At 37.2% G+C, this 16,178-nt stretch overlaps 1 protein-coding gene across 5 annotated transcripts in view; it reads right to left on the bottom strand.

Moving 5' to 3' along the window:
- The window catches only part of LOC306872476 (lipopolysaccharide-responsive and beige-like anchor protein), a 250,016-nt gene that overhangs the window by 17,391 nt on the left and 216,447 nt on the right, over positions 1-16,178 (bottom strand). For all 5 annotated transcript variants that reach the window (XM_079421043.1, XM_079421044.1, XM_079421042.1 and 2 more), the window contains exons 47-48: positions 11,402-11,569; positions 2,247-2,336 (exon numbers count right to left, since the gene is read on the bottom strand). In XM_079421043.1, the coding sequence (XP_079277169.1) occupies positions 2,247-2,336; positions 11,402-11,569 (258 nt within the window). The remainder of the gene's footprint in view (positions 1-2,246; positions 2,337-11,401; positions 11,570-16,178) is intronic.

Below are 16,178 nucleotides of genomic sequence, written 5' to 3'. Positions count from 1 at the left end.
AATAGTCTTGTCATACCATCTAATTCTAAAATGCTGCTTTTGTTTCCATAATAAATTAGTGGTACAGTGGGGGTATTCTTGGAGCAAGAAAGCAAGGATATAATTGTATTTTAATAGAAGGTATGTCATAATAGCAACACTATGGGCCAGATTTACTAACAGCTTGCGCCAGTGCAACCCGTCTTTTGGTGTTAAAATAGTACTGTCAGAATTTACTAAAGATGTGCAGTGAAGAATTAGTGCTGAAAAGGCACAGACAGTTATTTTTGCGCCTGCCCTTATTGAATATGCATTTATAGGAGTTTCCCTTTCAGATGCAAAATTTATGGGAGGAGAGTATTAAAATGAATCACGCAACTTTTGCACGAGTCAAATTACTGGTATTTGCGCCATTATTTAACGCCCTAAAAAAGCATGTCTTAAAGCAGGCGGAAATTTGCACTGCTCTTAGTAAATTGCGCTGGTCATTATGGAAATAATCTGGCTGCGTTTGTGTTCTTTAATGTGCACACTGTCAGTAAATCACACACAGAATTTTCCCCTCCCATCTGCACTTTTATGGAATTGCGCTTTAACGCTAATTTGCCCTGTTTAGTAAATCTGGCCCGAGGAATTCTAAATGATTTCACTCAATTAACCACATTTATTTTTTGCCGGGTTTTTTTTGCCTTTTATTGTGATAGGACAGTGTAGAGATGACAGGAAGCAAAGTGGCAGAGAGGGGTAGGAGGGGCGGGAACGGGAAAGATCCTTGAGCCGGGTTTTGAACTCGGGACACCCGTAGCGCAACGGCGCTATATGTTGGCGCATTGCCCACAAGGCTATCAGCACCGACTTAACCAGTAGGGTTTAATGAAAAGCAAAGATGTCTAAAATGTACATCTAATTCACTGGATTATTGAATAATACCAACCCCATGAATTTACAACAAGTTTTCTATTTAAAATATAATAAAACTGATAACGGCATGCCATTTGGGGCCTTCTGTGCCAGTGGGGGCCAACTTACCCCAAAGGTCTAATTTTATCTTTTCACTTCAAAATAAAAACTATAATTTCTAAATCTAAGTACATTAAACAAAAACTTACACACTCTCCTCTAAATTAGACTGTGTGCTTGGTATTATGTGATTATTATGATGTTGTGTATTCAAAGGCTGTTCAAATTATTTAGTGCCGCTGTTATGTAAAGTTCAAAATCCAGTTCTGAGACTATAACTATATCTGCATGTGGAGTACGTGAGTTTGTTTCCACAAAGGCAGGCAGGGGTTGTCATCGCCACAGAAACACACAGCTAATGGGGGTTTCTAGGCTGTCACCCACAGTCTCTCAGTTTCTAGACTAAAGACCCCATCACCTCAGAGCTCTACGCTTAACCACAAGACTTTTCCCGCTTCTGGGACACAGAGGCTAACTGAAAGAGTACAGGGGAGAGGAGTGGGTTTTGTAAAGCATAAAATAGTGAACAAGTTGATTTAAGCAGGCAGCTATTAAATTTGTTTTCCACCAAAAATGGATCCACCAAAACCTCTCTCAGACCAGGCCTGCGTTTCCACCAACATGAGAGCCGAACTGTCTACATTTCTGCCTACTCTGTCCAAACAACTTTATTATTTTATTTTAAATCGACAGGAAAAATGAATGAGCAATGCAGCATAAATAACAAAATAAAGAACTGAAGAGGTGTCGTATTGGCGCATTATATGATTATAATGGGCACATCCAGCAATCTAGCTTTGTTTTAAGGCAAAATGAGTTGTTGTTTTGAACACTACTTGGTGTGGACAATGACATTACCGTGTCCTCCAGTATCAAATGTTAGTTTAGTATTTCCTGGTTCAAGATCAGTATGTGTCACTAAGCCATATTGTGAAGCCATTTTTTTATGATCCAGAAATCCTTTATCTGTGGTGGAAATGCACGGAATGCTTATTAATTTGACACTGGGTCCTGCTTATAGAGCAAATGAAGAGAAAAGAAGAGAGAGAGAAAAACTTTGCACATTTATTTTCATTGTTCCCTACACTTGTACCCAACCTATTATCTAATACCCCATGAAACCTGATACAAATAAAGAGTAATATCAGTTGATTATTATCATATGAGAATACACTGGCATGATGCGCAAAAAGACTTTATCTTAACAGTTTTATGGACATGTTGATAAATTTGTGAATGTCTGCATGTTAAGGATGATAACTAGACAGTGAGAGTGTTTTTTGTGTGTGTGTGTGTGCGTTACTCACCACCTGCATGGCAGAACTGCGTGGCGGGTGGGGCTCAATTAGCAGCTGGCAGGGTGTCTGTCCAAAACTTCTGATTTGAGACTCTACAGCCTGAGAAAGACAGAAAGTCAGGGTTATGGTGGCACTAATGAAGAGATATAGGACTATAAACGTCACCTTGAGACAGTGGCTAACTTGCCCTGGACAATATCAGCTAATACAGACACAAAGTAATGTGTGTGTGTGTGTGTGTGTGTATTCCGGAAAAGTAAGAATAGAAAAGTGGCGGAAATAATGATCATAATAATGGGCTACACAGGAGCTGGTATTCTGTGCATTTCTGTGCGTAAGAGTGTGTTTAAAGCAGAGAAAAGTGTCCACTGGAGAAAGACTAGAGAGAGGATCTAACCACATAAAAATACATGTACATATATCACATTACTTTATTATTTTAAAATACATATTTTTCACTAAAACATTTTAATATAAGAACAATATCACATATGGTTTCATGAACACTTTTGAGTGATGATCCAACAAATCCCTAAATTTGAGTTTTCGTTCTATTTATTTACTTCACAGACAGATTAAATTTATTCACAGAATTTTGCTGCTGTTTTAAATCAGAGATGTTTTTAAAAAATAACAACAGAAGGAAGGCTCATGAAACCACAAATAAAGCCAATAAATAAATAATTAAAAAGGGCATTAAAAACGCAGTGCCTAATTTTCTACTGACAACAAAACCATTGTTAATTTCTGAATATTTGATCTCCTGGCCTTACTGCATCAAGTATCACTCTGTCACACTCTGTGGTCAAGTTCAGTTGTGTGTGATGCATGTTAGATCATTTGGAATCTCTGATGGGATTTTCATGAATCAACAGAGAAACTGTCATAATCCCACACTAAAGAGAGAGAGAGGTATGCCAGAAATGTCCCAGCTCTCGTCTGACTGCTCTTGCTCTAACTGTATGCATGAAAGCATCAGGAAGTCAGGAGGCTTTCCATGTCCCTCTCATTGTATTTCTTCACTCTACCACCTCTCTCTTTTTCCACTCCGCTCAGACTGCAGTTCTTTACATCAATCCTTTCCGTCTGTTTCTAACTCTTATTCCGCTCTTCATCTCTCTTTCTTCATCCCACTCTCCTGCTTTGATCTGGTTCGGCCCACTCTGCTGGTAACAATAGACTCCACCACACAAACTCTTCTTTATATAGTGTAAATCCACTAGTGATCTCATTAGAGGCACTGATGGAACACAGATGACAGGACTACTGTGTCTGGAAATACCATTCTAAAGAAGCGGGGTTCAGAAGAGGCCACGCAAGGGAAGACACCTCATTTCAATTATATGATTGGTTGATTTCTACTCAAAAGCAATGGAATTGCGTGGAACTGTGTGGCATCAATTCTTCATTTCTTGACCAAGTCTTTAGTGTTTGGCAAAACCACATTGCGTCACCTGTTCAGTATGAGATGTTTCAGTCAGACCACTATTTTACCTCCTTTCCACCAGTTGGAACCAGGTGCTAGTTCAGAGCCAGTGCTATAACCAGTCCTTAGTTGGTTCGACTGGCGAACCCTTTAAGAACCGGTTACTTTTCCACAGGCTAGAGAGCCAATACAGAGCCAGGTCTTACGTCACAATATGTTTCATGCTTCGGTTCACTAGCGCGTCACAATAGGCTTGTTCGAGGTGCGTCAGCGCCACGCAGACCGATCGATCGATCGGCACACAACACACTAAAGCACCGCGAGAGCGATCCAAAAGCATAAAGAGCTGTCTGCTTTCCAGTCGCTCTCGCAGCAACCTGATGCCTCGCACCGACCGGTCCACGCAGCGCCGATCCATCCTGAACAAGCCTAAACAAACTTTCAACAATGGCAGACGCTGCGTTGCTATTGATGTTCATGGCTTTGCGAACCTACATCGGCATCCAAACACAGCAAATCAAACGTGTTCGCGTTTAGCTGCTATTTCAAATATGGTGGTCCAAAGTTTCTGTTCGTCTTGTTGGTCACGGTAACCCCACCTCCAGGCCCTGACGCAAGCGGTTCTTCCTTCTAGCCCAGCAATGTTTTGGTGCTACTTACGAACCACTTTTCCTGGTTCGGAGCTGGTGCTTTGGGTGTCGAAAAACAAAGAACCGGTTTGAAACAAGGCTCTGGCTCTGAACCAGTACTGGAACTGCCTTGGGGGAAAAGGGGTATGTGTAACCCTGGACCACAAAAACAGTAATAAGGGTAAATTTTTCTAAATTGAAATTTATACAGCATTTGAAAGCTGAATAAAAATATTTCCATTGATGTATGGTTTGTTAGGATAGGACAATATTTGGCCAAGATACAACTATTTGAAAATCTGGAATCTGAGGGTGCAAAAAAATCTAAATATTGAGAAAATCACCTTTAAAGTTGTCCAAATTAATTTCTTAGCAATGCATATTACTAATCAAAAATTAAGTTTTGATATATTTACGGTAAGAAACTTACTAAATATCTTAATGGAACATGATCTTTACTTAATGTCCTAATGATTTTTGGCATAAAAGAAAAATCAATAATTTTGACCCATACAATGTATTTTTGGCTATTGCTACAAATATACCCCAGCGACTTAAGACTGGTTTTGTGGTCCAGGGTCACCTATGTGTGTAATGCATTTATTTCAGTAGTTCAGTAGTTTCACAGATCTTAGTAAGAGTAGATAGCATATTTAATTTGGGGAACAAAAACAAGTACGTGGGGGATAAAGGTACAGCCCATTCATACTGTTGTGCAAAAAAGTGTTAATTATTCAAGTGTTAATTGATAAATAAACTTACATTGGGGTCCAAAAGTCTACACTAGAGATCATCAGAGATCAGGGAAAAAACTAAACAAGGCAAATAAAATCAAACAAATTCAAATAAAGTAAAATAAAAAATTTAATAAAATTTAATCAAAAATTAAATCAAATAAAATACAAAAAATTAAATCAAATAAAAATAAATAAAATAGAATTGTATAAAACACCACAACACACTTACATCCACTGAATCCCATAAGACGCTTTTTGGAATATTGTGAACTTGTGCTGGTTAACATGTATTATCAGATTTTGTTCATAATTGTAGTTCATAGACTTTGAGTGCTGCTTGAAAGCAAAAGGTGGACTCACCAAATAATGAGACATCATGAAACATGCTAATTATTCAGATCTTTTTTACTTTTTATTCCAATTGTTTCTCTGATAATATAATGGAATTAAAAAATACATTTAAAATATCACTTACTGTCTCAAACTTTCAGACCCAACTATTTACCTTTGCAAAACAAATGTCCCTTTTGAAAATGTATGTTTGAAAATGCATGGACCTGAACACATAACTCATTCATTCATACTACTCATACAAAATAATTATTTACATATTTATCCACTCCATTCAATCCCAAACATTGTTACATTGTCCAGTTCACTAATGTGATACAGCAATGTGGCACAGGATTTGGCATCGCAAACAGGATGAAGGTCGAGCGTGTCACATTGGGACGGTTTGTTTAAGCTAATATGTGGATGTGTCTTGCCCAGGCACCTGACCCATCTTCATTAAATCCTCTCCTGACATTTACTGCCACAGTAGAATGAGGCAGTTCTCAGGTCAGAGCGTCCAGCCAATGAAGAGAGAAGGTTATATGGGTGCTAGCCATGCTAGAGGGGCCAATCTCTTTAGGAGCACTAGTGCGTATCTGATGAGGTCTCTTTACATTCTACACATTTAAATGATGGAAATACCCTGTATGCATGCACACATACACAAACACTCACAGTCATGCTCCATGAGTCACCTGATTTACTCTAACCCTTGACAAGACAATTTAGCTGTACAACAAGCTGTGACCAAATTTTCTTATTTTGCATAATGAGGTCCCTATGAACACTTAGAATAGATTTTGGGGGAAGGGTTTCTCTTTAAATATAAGCCTTTTAAAAGTCAGATTAGTATCGGACTTGAGTAAAAGTGGGCTTGATTGGAGGAAAGGACTGTGTGTATGTGTGTGCACGTTTATTTCATGTGCAAAGGGAACCCTTTGTGCCTGTCATGTTCTTTTTTGTGGTGGCAGGGCAAAGACAGGAAGTAATCATCGTCTGAGTAAACATGGCCCAGTCTCCTGAGTGACCCTAATCTGCCATGAGACATTCCACACGCCCCACACACTACACACACACACACACACACACACGTGTGCACACTGGGTTCTACACACATAGAGACGCAATTACACACACACGGCTTGCCATCAAAAAACCCAAACTCAGTTGCTCAGACTGACAAATCCCAGTCCTGCCCAAACCAGGCCTGTTATGCAAGATGCAAAACTAAAACTAGAACCAGAACCCAGCAGTTGGTTTCCACACAACCCCATCTGAGAAGATCCAGAGCTGCAGCCATCCCTGCTGTTTCCAGACAAACATACATGCTCTTCTAAGTGCCACGCTAAACTACACCCTACTCGTTTATTTTTCTAATTTAACTCTACAAACTGGGCCATGATGCACAGTCGGGGTCCAAAACTTGACTTTTTGCCACACCTTCCAACAGTGACTGAATTTAGAAAATGTATCAGCCATAAATGTTTTTTTATGGCCATGAAACAGTGTTTTCGATTTTTGCTTTCATCATTGGTCATTATGGCAATGTGATTATTTATATGTATTTTTTTCTTGCATAATAGTGTCAAATGGTACATTAGCTACGTTCAGAATTCATGTGAAATTGTACCAAATCTGAATTTTGTATTAATTTTCTTTGCTCATATGTGACTCATATCTGTTTTTTCATAACTGTGTGAACAGTAAAAACCAAATGGAATCTGATCTTTTCAGTTCTGATTTGGGACACTTCCATGTGTATCCCTAATTAAGATTCTGTACGGCTTTTGTGACCTCAGTCAGAACATCAGAATTCATGACTGCAGATTAACATTCGTCATAACTCTGTGCTGACTCCAAAGATGTTTACATACCATTAGTTTTTTGCTACAAGCAAAACTTGAGGGATCGCATTGTAAATAATCTAACATTTTGCTCTTTCTCCCCACCCTTGTCTCCCTAATCACCTTCTCACAAACTCGTACCTGAACGGTGTACGATATAACTTACAATAATGAAAATTTGTCATTTCAATGACTGACTGACTGACTTCCACATAACACAAAATGTGATTTTTTTTTTTTATCACAAAATGTGATCTTTTAATTCAGTATATGCTGGAAATCTTGTAAAAATAAGTTCACGTGAGATATAACAGTCCAATTTGTGAACAAACTGCTCTTTTGGATGATATCTCAATGAATCTGTTGAGTGATTCGTTCAAGAACTGGACTGTTTGCTTTCTCAAGCAACTTCTCAAGGCAATAATGAGATGCAATAATCTGGAGGCAATGGCAATTGTTAAAAGCCAACTGGGGGGGAAGATTTTCATCATGGAATAATGACTTAAATTTCACCTTGTTCATCACACACAGCGATTTAACATTTTTTTTTTTCCTTTTAATTTTGGATGCTGCATGAGGTGCAGCTGAGACTATGATGCATTCAAGGTGAGAGGAAAACTAATGTGACAGACCAAAAACATTGCACAAAAAAAGTATTATTTTTTATTATTTATTATATTTTAAATGTATTAATAATTCAAGGACTGTGTGGCTCACCAGTGCCGATCTGATATGCATTCTCTCTCATTTTTTTCTCTTATGCCTCAGATCCTTTTAAACATTTTATTCTTCAAGCATGTTTATTACAGTTTGATTGCAGACACGGCCATGTGAATTTATTGATCTCCTAATGGCCTGTGAATGGTGGAGTGGCAGTCAGGCGTGAGGAATCCCATTTAGCCTCTTCCTATTAAACAGGAAGTGTGCAGGGCAATGGGCTGAACTGGAGAGATGACTGGAGCAGATAGGCAATGAATCTGCATCAGATAGAGGAATGAAGAAATAGATAGTGGATTAAGGGACAAAGGGAGAAACATGGACAGTATGAATGGCTATAGGAATGGCGAAGGATGAACAGATAAAAGAAAGGAAGCATGCAGTGAAGGAAGGAAAGAGCTATAAAGGGATAGTAAGAACACCTAGATGGGAATAAGGTGAGCCGAGACATTAATCAGCCTCAGTCACTGAGCATGAAGGGCAGGGAGACTGGAACCACTCTGACACCAGCGACTGCCCCAGTGCACACATTCACACACACACAACTGCTTCACCGGAGGAAAAGAATGGCACTGTGTGACCTCCGTAGCAGACATGCTATGCAAATGCAGAGGTTATGTAAAATTTGATGTATGGATATATGCATACAGTTGAACCCGAGGTACAGTTAGCTTGTTTAATTCACTACCTGAAGCTTCCTATTGGTGCCCTGGGATAAAGCTGTAAGCTGTATCTGCTGGTCCAGGATCAGTTTCTCCAAACACATTTTAAATCTTAGCTGCAATTGTTGTACTTACTTATTGGCTTATTTATTCAACAAACAATGCAAATTATTGAATAAGATAATTAAAAATTTAATTTTGGTAGCATTAAAAACTATTTGGTACTAAATGTAAAAAACACAAACATACATGCACACATATAAGCATGCTCTTGAGTAGATTAAAAATAACAAAAATAGCATTTAGACTGTTGTTTTGTATAGGTAAGATCTAAATGTGAACCTCACTGACAGTTTTACCCTGCAGTTGTTCAACTTCCATAATTTGATAAATGAAAATCCAAATCTTATCTGAAATGGTTATTATTTATCTATTAAACAAACAGTGTAATTTATAGATTTTAAATGTTATTATGATATCATTAAATATAAGTTTGCAAGTGTTAGGCATCTTTAAACACATGTGAAGTGAAGTGACATACTGCCAAGTATGGTGACCCATACTCGGAATTCGTGCTCTGCATTTAACCCATCCAACGTGCACACACACAGCAGTGAACACACACACACCGTGAACACACACCCAGAGCAGCGGGCAGCCATTTATGCTGCGGCGCCCGGGGAGCAGTTGGGGGATCGGTGCCTTGCTCAAGGGCACCTCAGTCGTGGTATTGAGGGTGGAGAGAGCGCTGGACATTCACTCCCCCCCACCTACAATCCCTGCCGGCCCGAGACTCGAACCCGCAACCTTTGGATTACGAGTCCGACTCTCTAACCATTAGGCCACGACTTCCCCACGACTTGCCTACACTTGAGTTAATTAAAAGTAACAAAAAATATTGTCTGAAGCTGACAAAACAATTAAAACACATCCACTGGAAATTTGTGCAAAAATGTTTGACTGCCTGAACGATCAACACCAAAGCATACAATAGTACAACAACAGCTGTACTTCTATCTCTTACATCAATGTTTTCATTTGTGTCCTATTTAATATGCTATCTACCCTGACTAAAGTCTCTATATATCAAGGGCTTGATGCAATCTGGCTCATAGTCCTGTTAGGCAAACATCCAGGACAACAATGTAAGGAACAACCAAATAACAATGTCTTTAAATAATGGATTACAGACCACCATGCCAGGTTCAGTAACACCAACATCCTACTCGTCTGGGATGATGTAAAGCAGATAGTCTTGAATGGTAAATGTTCTTTATGCCAGCACTAGATGCTACTGTATGTGTACTGTCCTCTACACTCGCTGCCGGTGTGAGCAGGGCTTCTCACATTACTTCAAGACTGCAAAAAATTATTCTAAAATAGTAAAGCAAATATGCAAAATATTTATTACACTATTCTGGTGAGAGAATGCAGATGTTCAACAACTGTTATCTATAATGAAAGTCATTCAGTTACAGTGTAATACAAAAAATAAAAAATGAACCAGTTTCGAATAAGAACTGGTTCTCGGTTCCCAAAGCTACTATTCGTGTCTCGGATCTCAGATCAGATAGTGCCGCTCCTCAGGGAAAGGCAGTACCTGGACCTGTTTGAAGGACATCTGTAGCTGTCAGTGGGGCAGTTAGTGAGCTAGCTCTGTTTGAACTGGTTTGTGCTTCTGTATGGCAGCTCCCAGAGAGAAAGAGATGAATAATAAATGAGTTTGGGATAGAGAGAGAGAAAGAAGGAAACACCGAAAGAGAGATTCCTATTGAGTCTGTAGTTTGTCTTCAGGGCTCACAGTAACAGCTGAACAAATGTTTTGTAAGTATCTGCTGAAGCTCAAACCTGTTTACAATAGCTCTGTTCCAAAACCTAGCATGCTGCTTCTCTGCTTACTGACAACACGGGCAACATCTTATATCTTATAATGTTTTTATTTCATTTTTATTTCTTTCCAATATTGAATGAAACATAAGTTTGTGTTTGGAGGTCATTATGCATTCTATGATTGCCACTTCTGCAAAGGATGCACTTGAAATTGCTGTAGAATTTAGCCAAAAAGTATCACAGGAGATAAAACCGACTTTTTGGAAAAGTGTTTGTGTCATCTTTGTGAAAGAATACACTACCTGTCCTAAGTTTTTTTTTTTTTTTTTTTTGGGGTAAGTCTCTTAATGCATTTATTTGATCAAAAATACTGTAAATGTATAAATATTTTACAATTTATTACAATTGATCTGTTTTCTGGTTTTATATTTTAAAATGCAATTAATATTTTATTAATCAAGCATGCATTAAATTGATAAAATGTATAGAAAATCCCATCTACAATATTATAAAAGACTTCTATTTCAAATATAAATGTTGTTCTTTTGAACTTTCAATTCATCCAAAAAATTCTGAAAAACTATCAGATTCCACATTAAAATATTGAGCAGCAAAAACTATTTTTAACATTGTTAATAATAAGAGTCATTATTGATAACTGAGTACCAATAATAATTAATCATAATTAATCAGCATATTAGAATGATTTCTGAAGGATCATGTGACACTGAAGACTGGAATAATGGCTGCTGAAAATTTAACTTTGCCATCACATGAATAAACTACATTTTAAAATATGTTGAAATAGAAGACTGTCCCTTAAACTGTAATAGTATACTTCACAATATTACTGTTTTGAACAAATAAATGCAGTCTTGGTGAGCATTATATATATATTTTATTTTTTTTTTCTTTAAATGTATCGCAATTATTCCAAACTTTTGACAGGTAGTATATGTGTAGAAGAAAGAAACACACTCACTCACCTCTCTAAGCATGGGGTCAGATATGGAGCTGAGGTTGACTGCGCCTTCATAAGTCAGGTAGTAGAAGACATTGAGAGCTCTGATGGCCTCAGGTCCCTGCTGCTTGTATCCGAATATCAGATCAATCCACTGATGGAGCTGACAGGACACAAACTCACTCTCCAGAGCCTATAAAACACACAAGAGATAAAACTAATGTCATTCAGATTCAGTGACACAGACCGAGAGAACGCACCACCCTAAAAAAGCTACACCAATATGTGGGTAAATACGCTAAACTGAAGGTAGTTAGAGAATAAGACATAGTGAAATACCATGTGGCATGACTGCTAAAAGAATTCACCCCAGATTGCGATAGACTTGTTATTTATTTATTTTTTTTCACATGCCCAACAACTCATAGAGAGCTCCTCAGAGAACGCAACCAAGTAGCATGGGTAACGGGATCTGTCAAAATGTGCTTTCAACAGTCACAAATGACATAATACACACAAATTACAAGCATATGCTTCTAGGACAGAACCGCTGGAGCAGAGCAGATCGTCTTACATGAGCAGGATGAGATATCTTTGCTCTTTTGTTTAGTCTCATCTCTACGTGCTAAGGGGCATCTGAGTGTGTTGTTGTTTTCGAAGCTACGATTGTTCTTTGACTGTCATAACACTGAAACACAAGCTGTTTCTCTCTTCATTAGCCGCCAAAGGAGGGTCTCCATTTATGACTGCTCATAAAAAACAGCAATTGTGTTAATTTGCTCAAAGCTGTGTGGGCACAAAGGCCTCTAAACGAGCCCAAATGAGTATGAGAAGAGCCTTGATTGTCATTGCTGCCTTGTGTCACATTAATTTAGAGACAAACATTAGGCCCTGCACTTAAACTGCAATTTATATCATTTAAATGCTTACCGGAAGGGTCTTAGCATCACTCATTTAAATGTGAATTCGCTGACAGCTAATTCCGCTTAATTTGCACTCCAAGCTTTCTTAATTAGAACTTTAAATCAGAAGGGCAATGAGAGATGCTGTGAAACGTGGCATTTGCAATATGACAACAGGTTTGACAGGAAACTAGTTTAGTTCTTGTGCGGTGATAACTTTATAAATGATTGATGCTAGCAAAAAGCATTGCATGGCTTGGGTTGGTTAAATATTAATGAGATATCTTTTGAAATTACATATGTATATGTTTTTTCTTTCTTTTTTTAACACAAGTATGCATGCAAAGGTGAGAAATAATTGCTTAGTTTAAAATCAGGATGGTGCTTAATACTTATCACTCTATATTAAAATACTATACTTTATACTACATCACTATGCTACATTTCTATTTTAATGTCAAAATATTTTGTCAGAAAAAGCAACAAAACTAAATATTCAATTTAAATACTATTCATTAACTTATTTAATAAAGCATGTCAATTATTTAATCAGATAATTTAATAAAATCAGATAATGAGATAATCTGTAGAATACTTTATTAATCAAGAAATAATAAAAAATTCACAATTTCATAGAGAGTTGATATTTTTCTTTCATTGTTTTATTAGCAATGCACAGCATTTATTATAAGCACTTGACTAAAACATGGAGATTTATTCCACTTATTCTATTTGCCTACAACAATTTTATTAAATGTAACCTGTTCCTCAGAGTCTTTTAGTTTATTATGTGGATGGATTGACCTGGTACTGTTCCGTGACTTGTCTGTTTTCAAATTTAATGCAGAGGCTGATGGGCATTTAATGTGGGCCGCCATCTTGTGTCAATCAGCGAGGGGAAACAAATAGGGGGGCAATGTTATTGGACACCAACTCTCCAGAGGACTGCCTTTATGTTAATCAAGGGACTCTAAAATCAGGAATGAGATGGGAACCCTGCTCAGGGAGGCCTGACCTCATCAGAGATGCAGAGAGCGTTTGGTAGGGTCTCCTGAGGCAGGGGTGTCAATCTGAACCCATGCTCTTTCATCAAAAGTGGAGGGGGAGATGTGTACCTACAACATTAGATTCCTTTTTAAAAATGACTACACCACATACGCTAACCCAGGGGGCATGTGTGTATATATACAAAGAAATGGAAGTGATTTTGCAGTAAAATGTCATGTTAAGATGTTTGATATGGCAGATTTACATCTGTCTAAAGGCTATCTCATAAATGTGTTGTCTCTTGCAAAAAAATAAAATTAAAATAAATAAAAAACAGACTGGCCAGTTTACAAAACAACACACACACAAAATATTTGTTTTATCTGATTTACCAGTTTAAAAAACAAAAACAAAACAACACATGTCAAAGATTTCTTGAGAGTAGGGAAAAAGAAAATACATAAACATGGGCTGTTGTCTGTCTTTGCAGGTTTTTAAAGGAGTGGTTTACCAAGGAATGAAAACTCTTGTCATTTTTGCTAATTCTGATATCGTCCAAATCTGCATGTATTTTTTTTTTTATTATTTTTATGAATTACACAGAACTTACCACATAATGACAAAGAACAAAAGCAGCATCATAAAACTATCAAAATGTTATTTGGAGGAAGACATGAAGATATTAGTGGATAACAATGGTTTATTTTATGTAATGTTTATTTTTATTTTATAATAACGCATTTAGCCTTTTATTGTATCTTATGGTCAATTTGGGATCTTGACAACCATGGTCTCCATGAATTACTGTTGTGTTATTATTCAAAAATATTTCTACATTTGTGTTCCACAGAAAAAAATGTCAGCATATGGGTTTGGAATGACATGAGGGTGAGAAAATAATACAAATCTTAATTTTTTTGGATGAACTATTCCTTTAAATTCATGTATATGTACAAAAGAGGCCCAGGAGTGTGTAAGATGCAGCTCATTAAGATTGCTCATATCTGGAGAGCATTATTGATGTGCCAATTAGTAGAGGCAGTATGTCCCATAAAATCCACCGGGAATCATCACCATTATGGAAATGTGTGTGTGTGTGTGTGTGCTGGTGATTGTGGGGTGAGGTATCACAGCTGCTGGATCAAAAAATGTATTCAATTTTATTTCAGCACTGCTTTTTGTGCTGTGGAAAAATGGTGTAAATGCATCAACAAAATAATAATACAATAATAAAGACATCTCAAAAACAAATTTCAGTTTATGCACTAACTGATGAGCTCACTGGGAAATAAAACAGCACTGAAGACTTTGATTTTTCAAATTTTTCCTATTTTCATTAGCATCAGATTTCCAGGCAAAACCCTAGAGAACACAAAGTATCGTAAGACACTAATGATACTTTCAAACATGTCTTTTTACGAGATGGATCTCTCTGAGCTCTTATGACTTTCATTGACCATTTCCCTGTCTTTAGCAGCCCTTTAAAAGCATTTTAAGGACTTAGAGGTAACCTGTCTGTAGCCATGTTAAAATGTCACATAACAAATCAATCTGGCTGTTTTGCATTAGAATACAGGGCTGTCAAGGGCAAAGGAGTGCAATGGTGAACACATGGGTGGACGGCTTTATTTGACTGGCAGCTGGATTGGACATTATTGATTAAGAGAGATTGTCACCAAATCACACATGTGGACAGTGCGATGAGACCTCGACACAGTGACAGTCCACAGAAATAAAACACATGCATCTATGGAACAGACAGTGAAACCTATCTCTAACTGTGAAGCTTTGTTTCAATGTTTCATGTCTATTTAGTTACTGACTTATTTATTTGAGATGTAGTCATGTAATACGATGGATAATGTACAGTTGATAAACTTGAAAAGAGTTTATTTTGCAAGAGTCAACAGCTAACTGTGCTGATGTCAGCATAATTAAAAATACCATTTTTCATCTACAACTATCTACCTTCTTCCACATCGGAAAATGAAATCCTTGCAAACTTTAAACGACACCTGTAATGTTTGTTGTCAATCAAAAAGGATCAACTAGAAGCATATATATTTGTAAGCCTCATTCATTAAGGTGTAGGCCTACATATTAGGAAAATTTAACATTATGTTTTCATAGTATCAGTTTTGGTTTTTAATTAAATTACGAACAATGAAGGAATTGAAAATGGAAATTATACATTTAAAAATACATAATTATACATAATATTATAAAATCTTAATAATCGTTTTATAGGAGACATATTTGCTATATGTTAACTATGATGAAAAGAGACATTTACAAAGGACTATTCATATAGTTTGACAAATGTTTAAGCTCCATCTTAATACTGTTTTTTTGGGATACAAATAATCTTTTCCCATCTTTGTTATAGCAAAATCCATAAAGGATATCTTTCTAAATAAGCTGTATATTTTCATTTTCCATTTTTTTTATTGACTGACCTCTTCTTGAAACACTTATGTACCGGACATGGCCTGCTATGAATCAGTTCACAAGCTTTTAACCAGCACGTGCATTCACATAGGACTGCTACTACCTGTGATTATTCCTTCAGACCATTTTACAGAAGGAAAAAGACACTGTAATCTTTACCAGCAATGTGCAGTCTAGAAAAACGACTGACCTGTACACTCTGGTTCAAGATCAAAATCACGGATAAGCTCTGGTAATTATTACTTTACCCCACCTCATCATATAAAACTAATTCTGTCTGAATAGGCCTAAAGAAGAGACCGTAATTAGAGGTAGCAGAACAAGACCCTTCATCCCAGAATGCATCTGGCTGAGGTGCAGTGCAGAGAGAATTATTTGGATAGCTGTTTAAGAGTGGCAGGGCCTCTCAAATGACTGTGATTCAGTCTGATTCAGTCATGAGACAAGCATGTGTGTGTCCACGGC

Source organism: Barbus barbus, assembly GCF_936440315.1.
Source record: "Barbus barbus genome assembly, chromosome: 7".
Lineage (NCBI taxonomy): Eukaryota > Metazoa > Chordata > Actinopteri > Cypriniformes > Cyprinidae > Barbus > Barbus barbus.
Note: the sequence above shows the minus strand (reverse complement) of the source record. Positions and strands in the feature narration are given on the sequence as shown.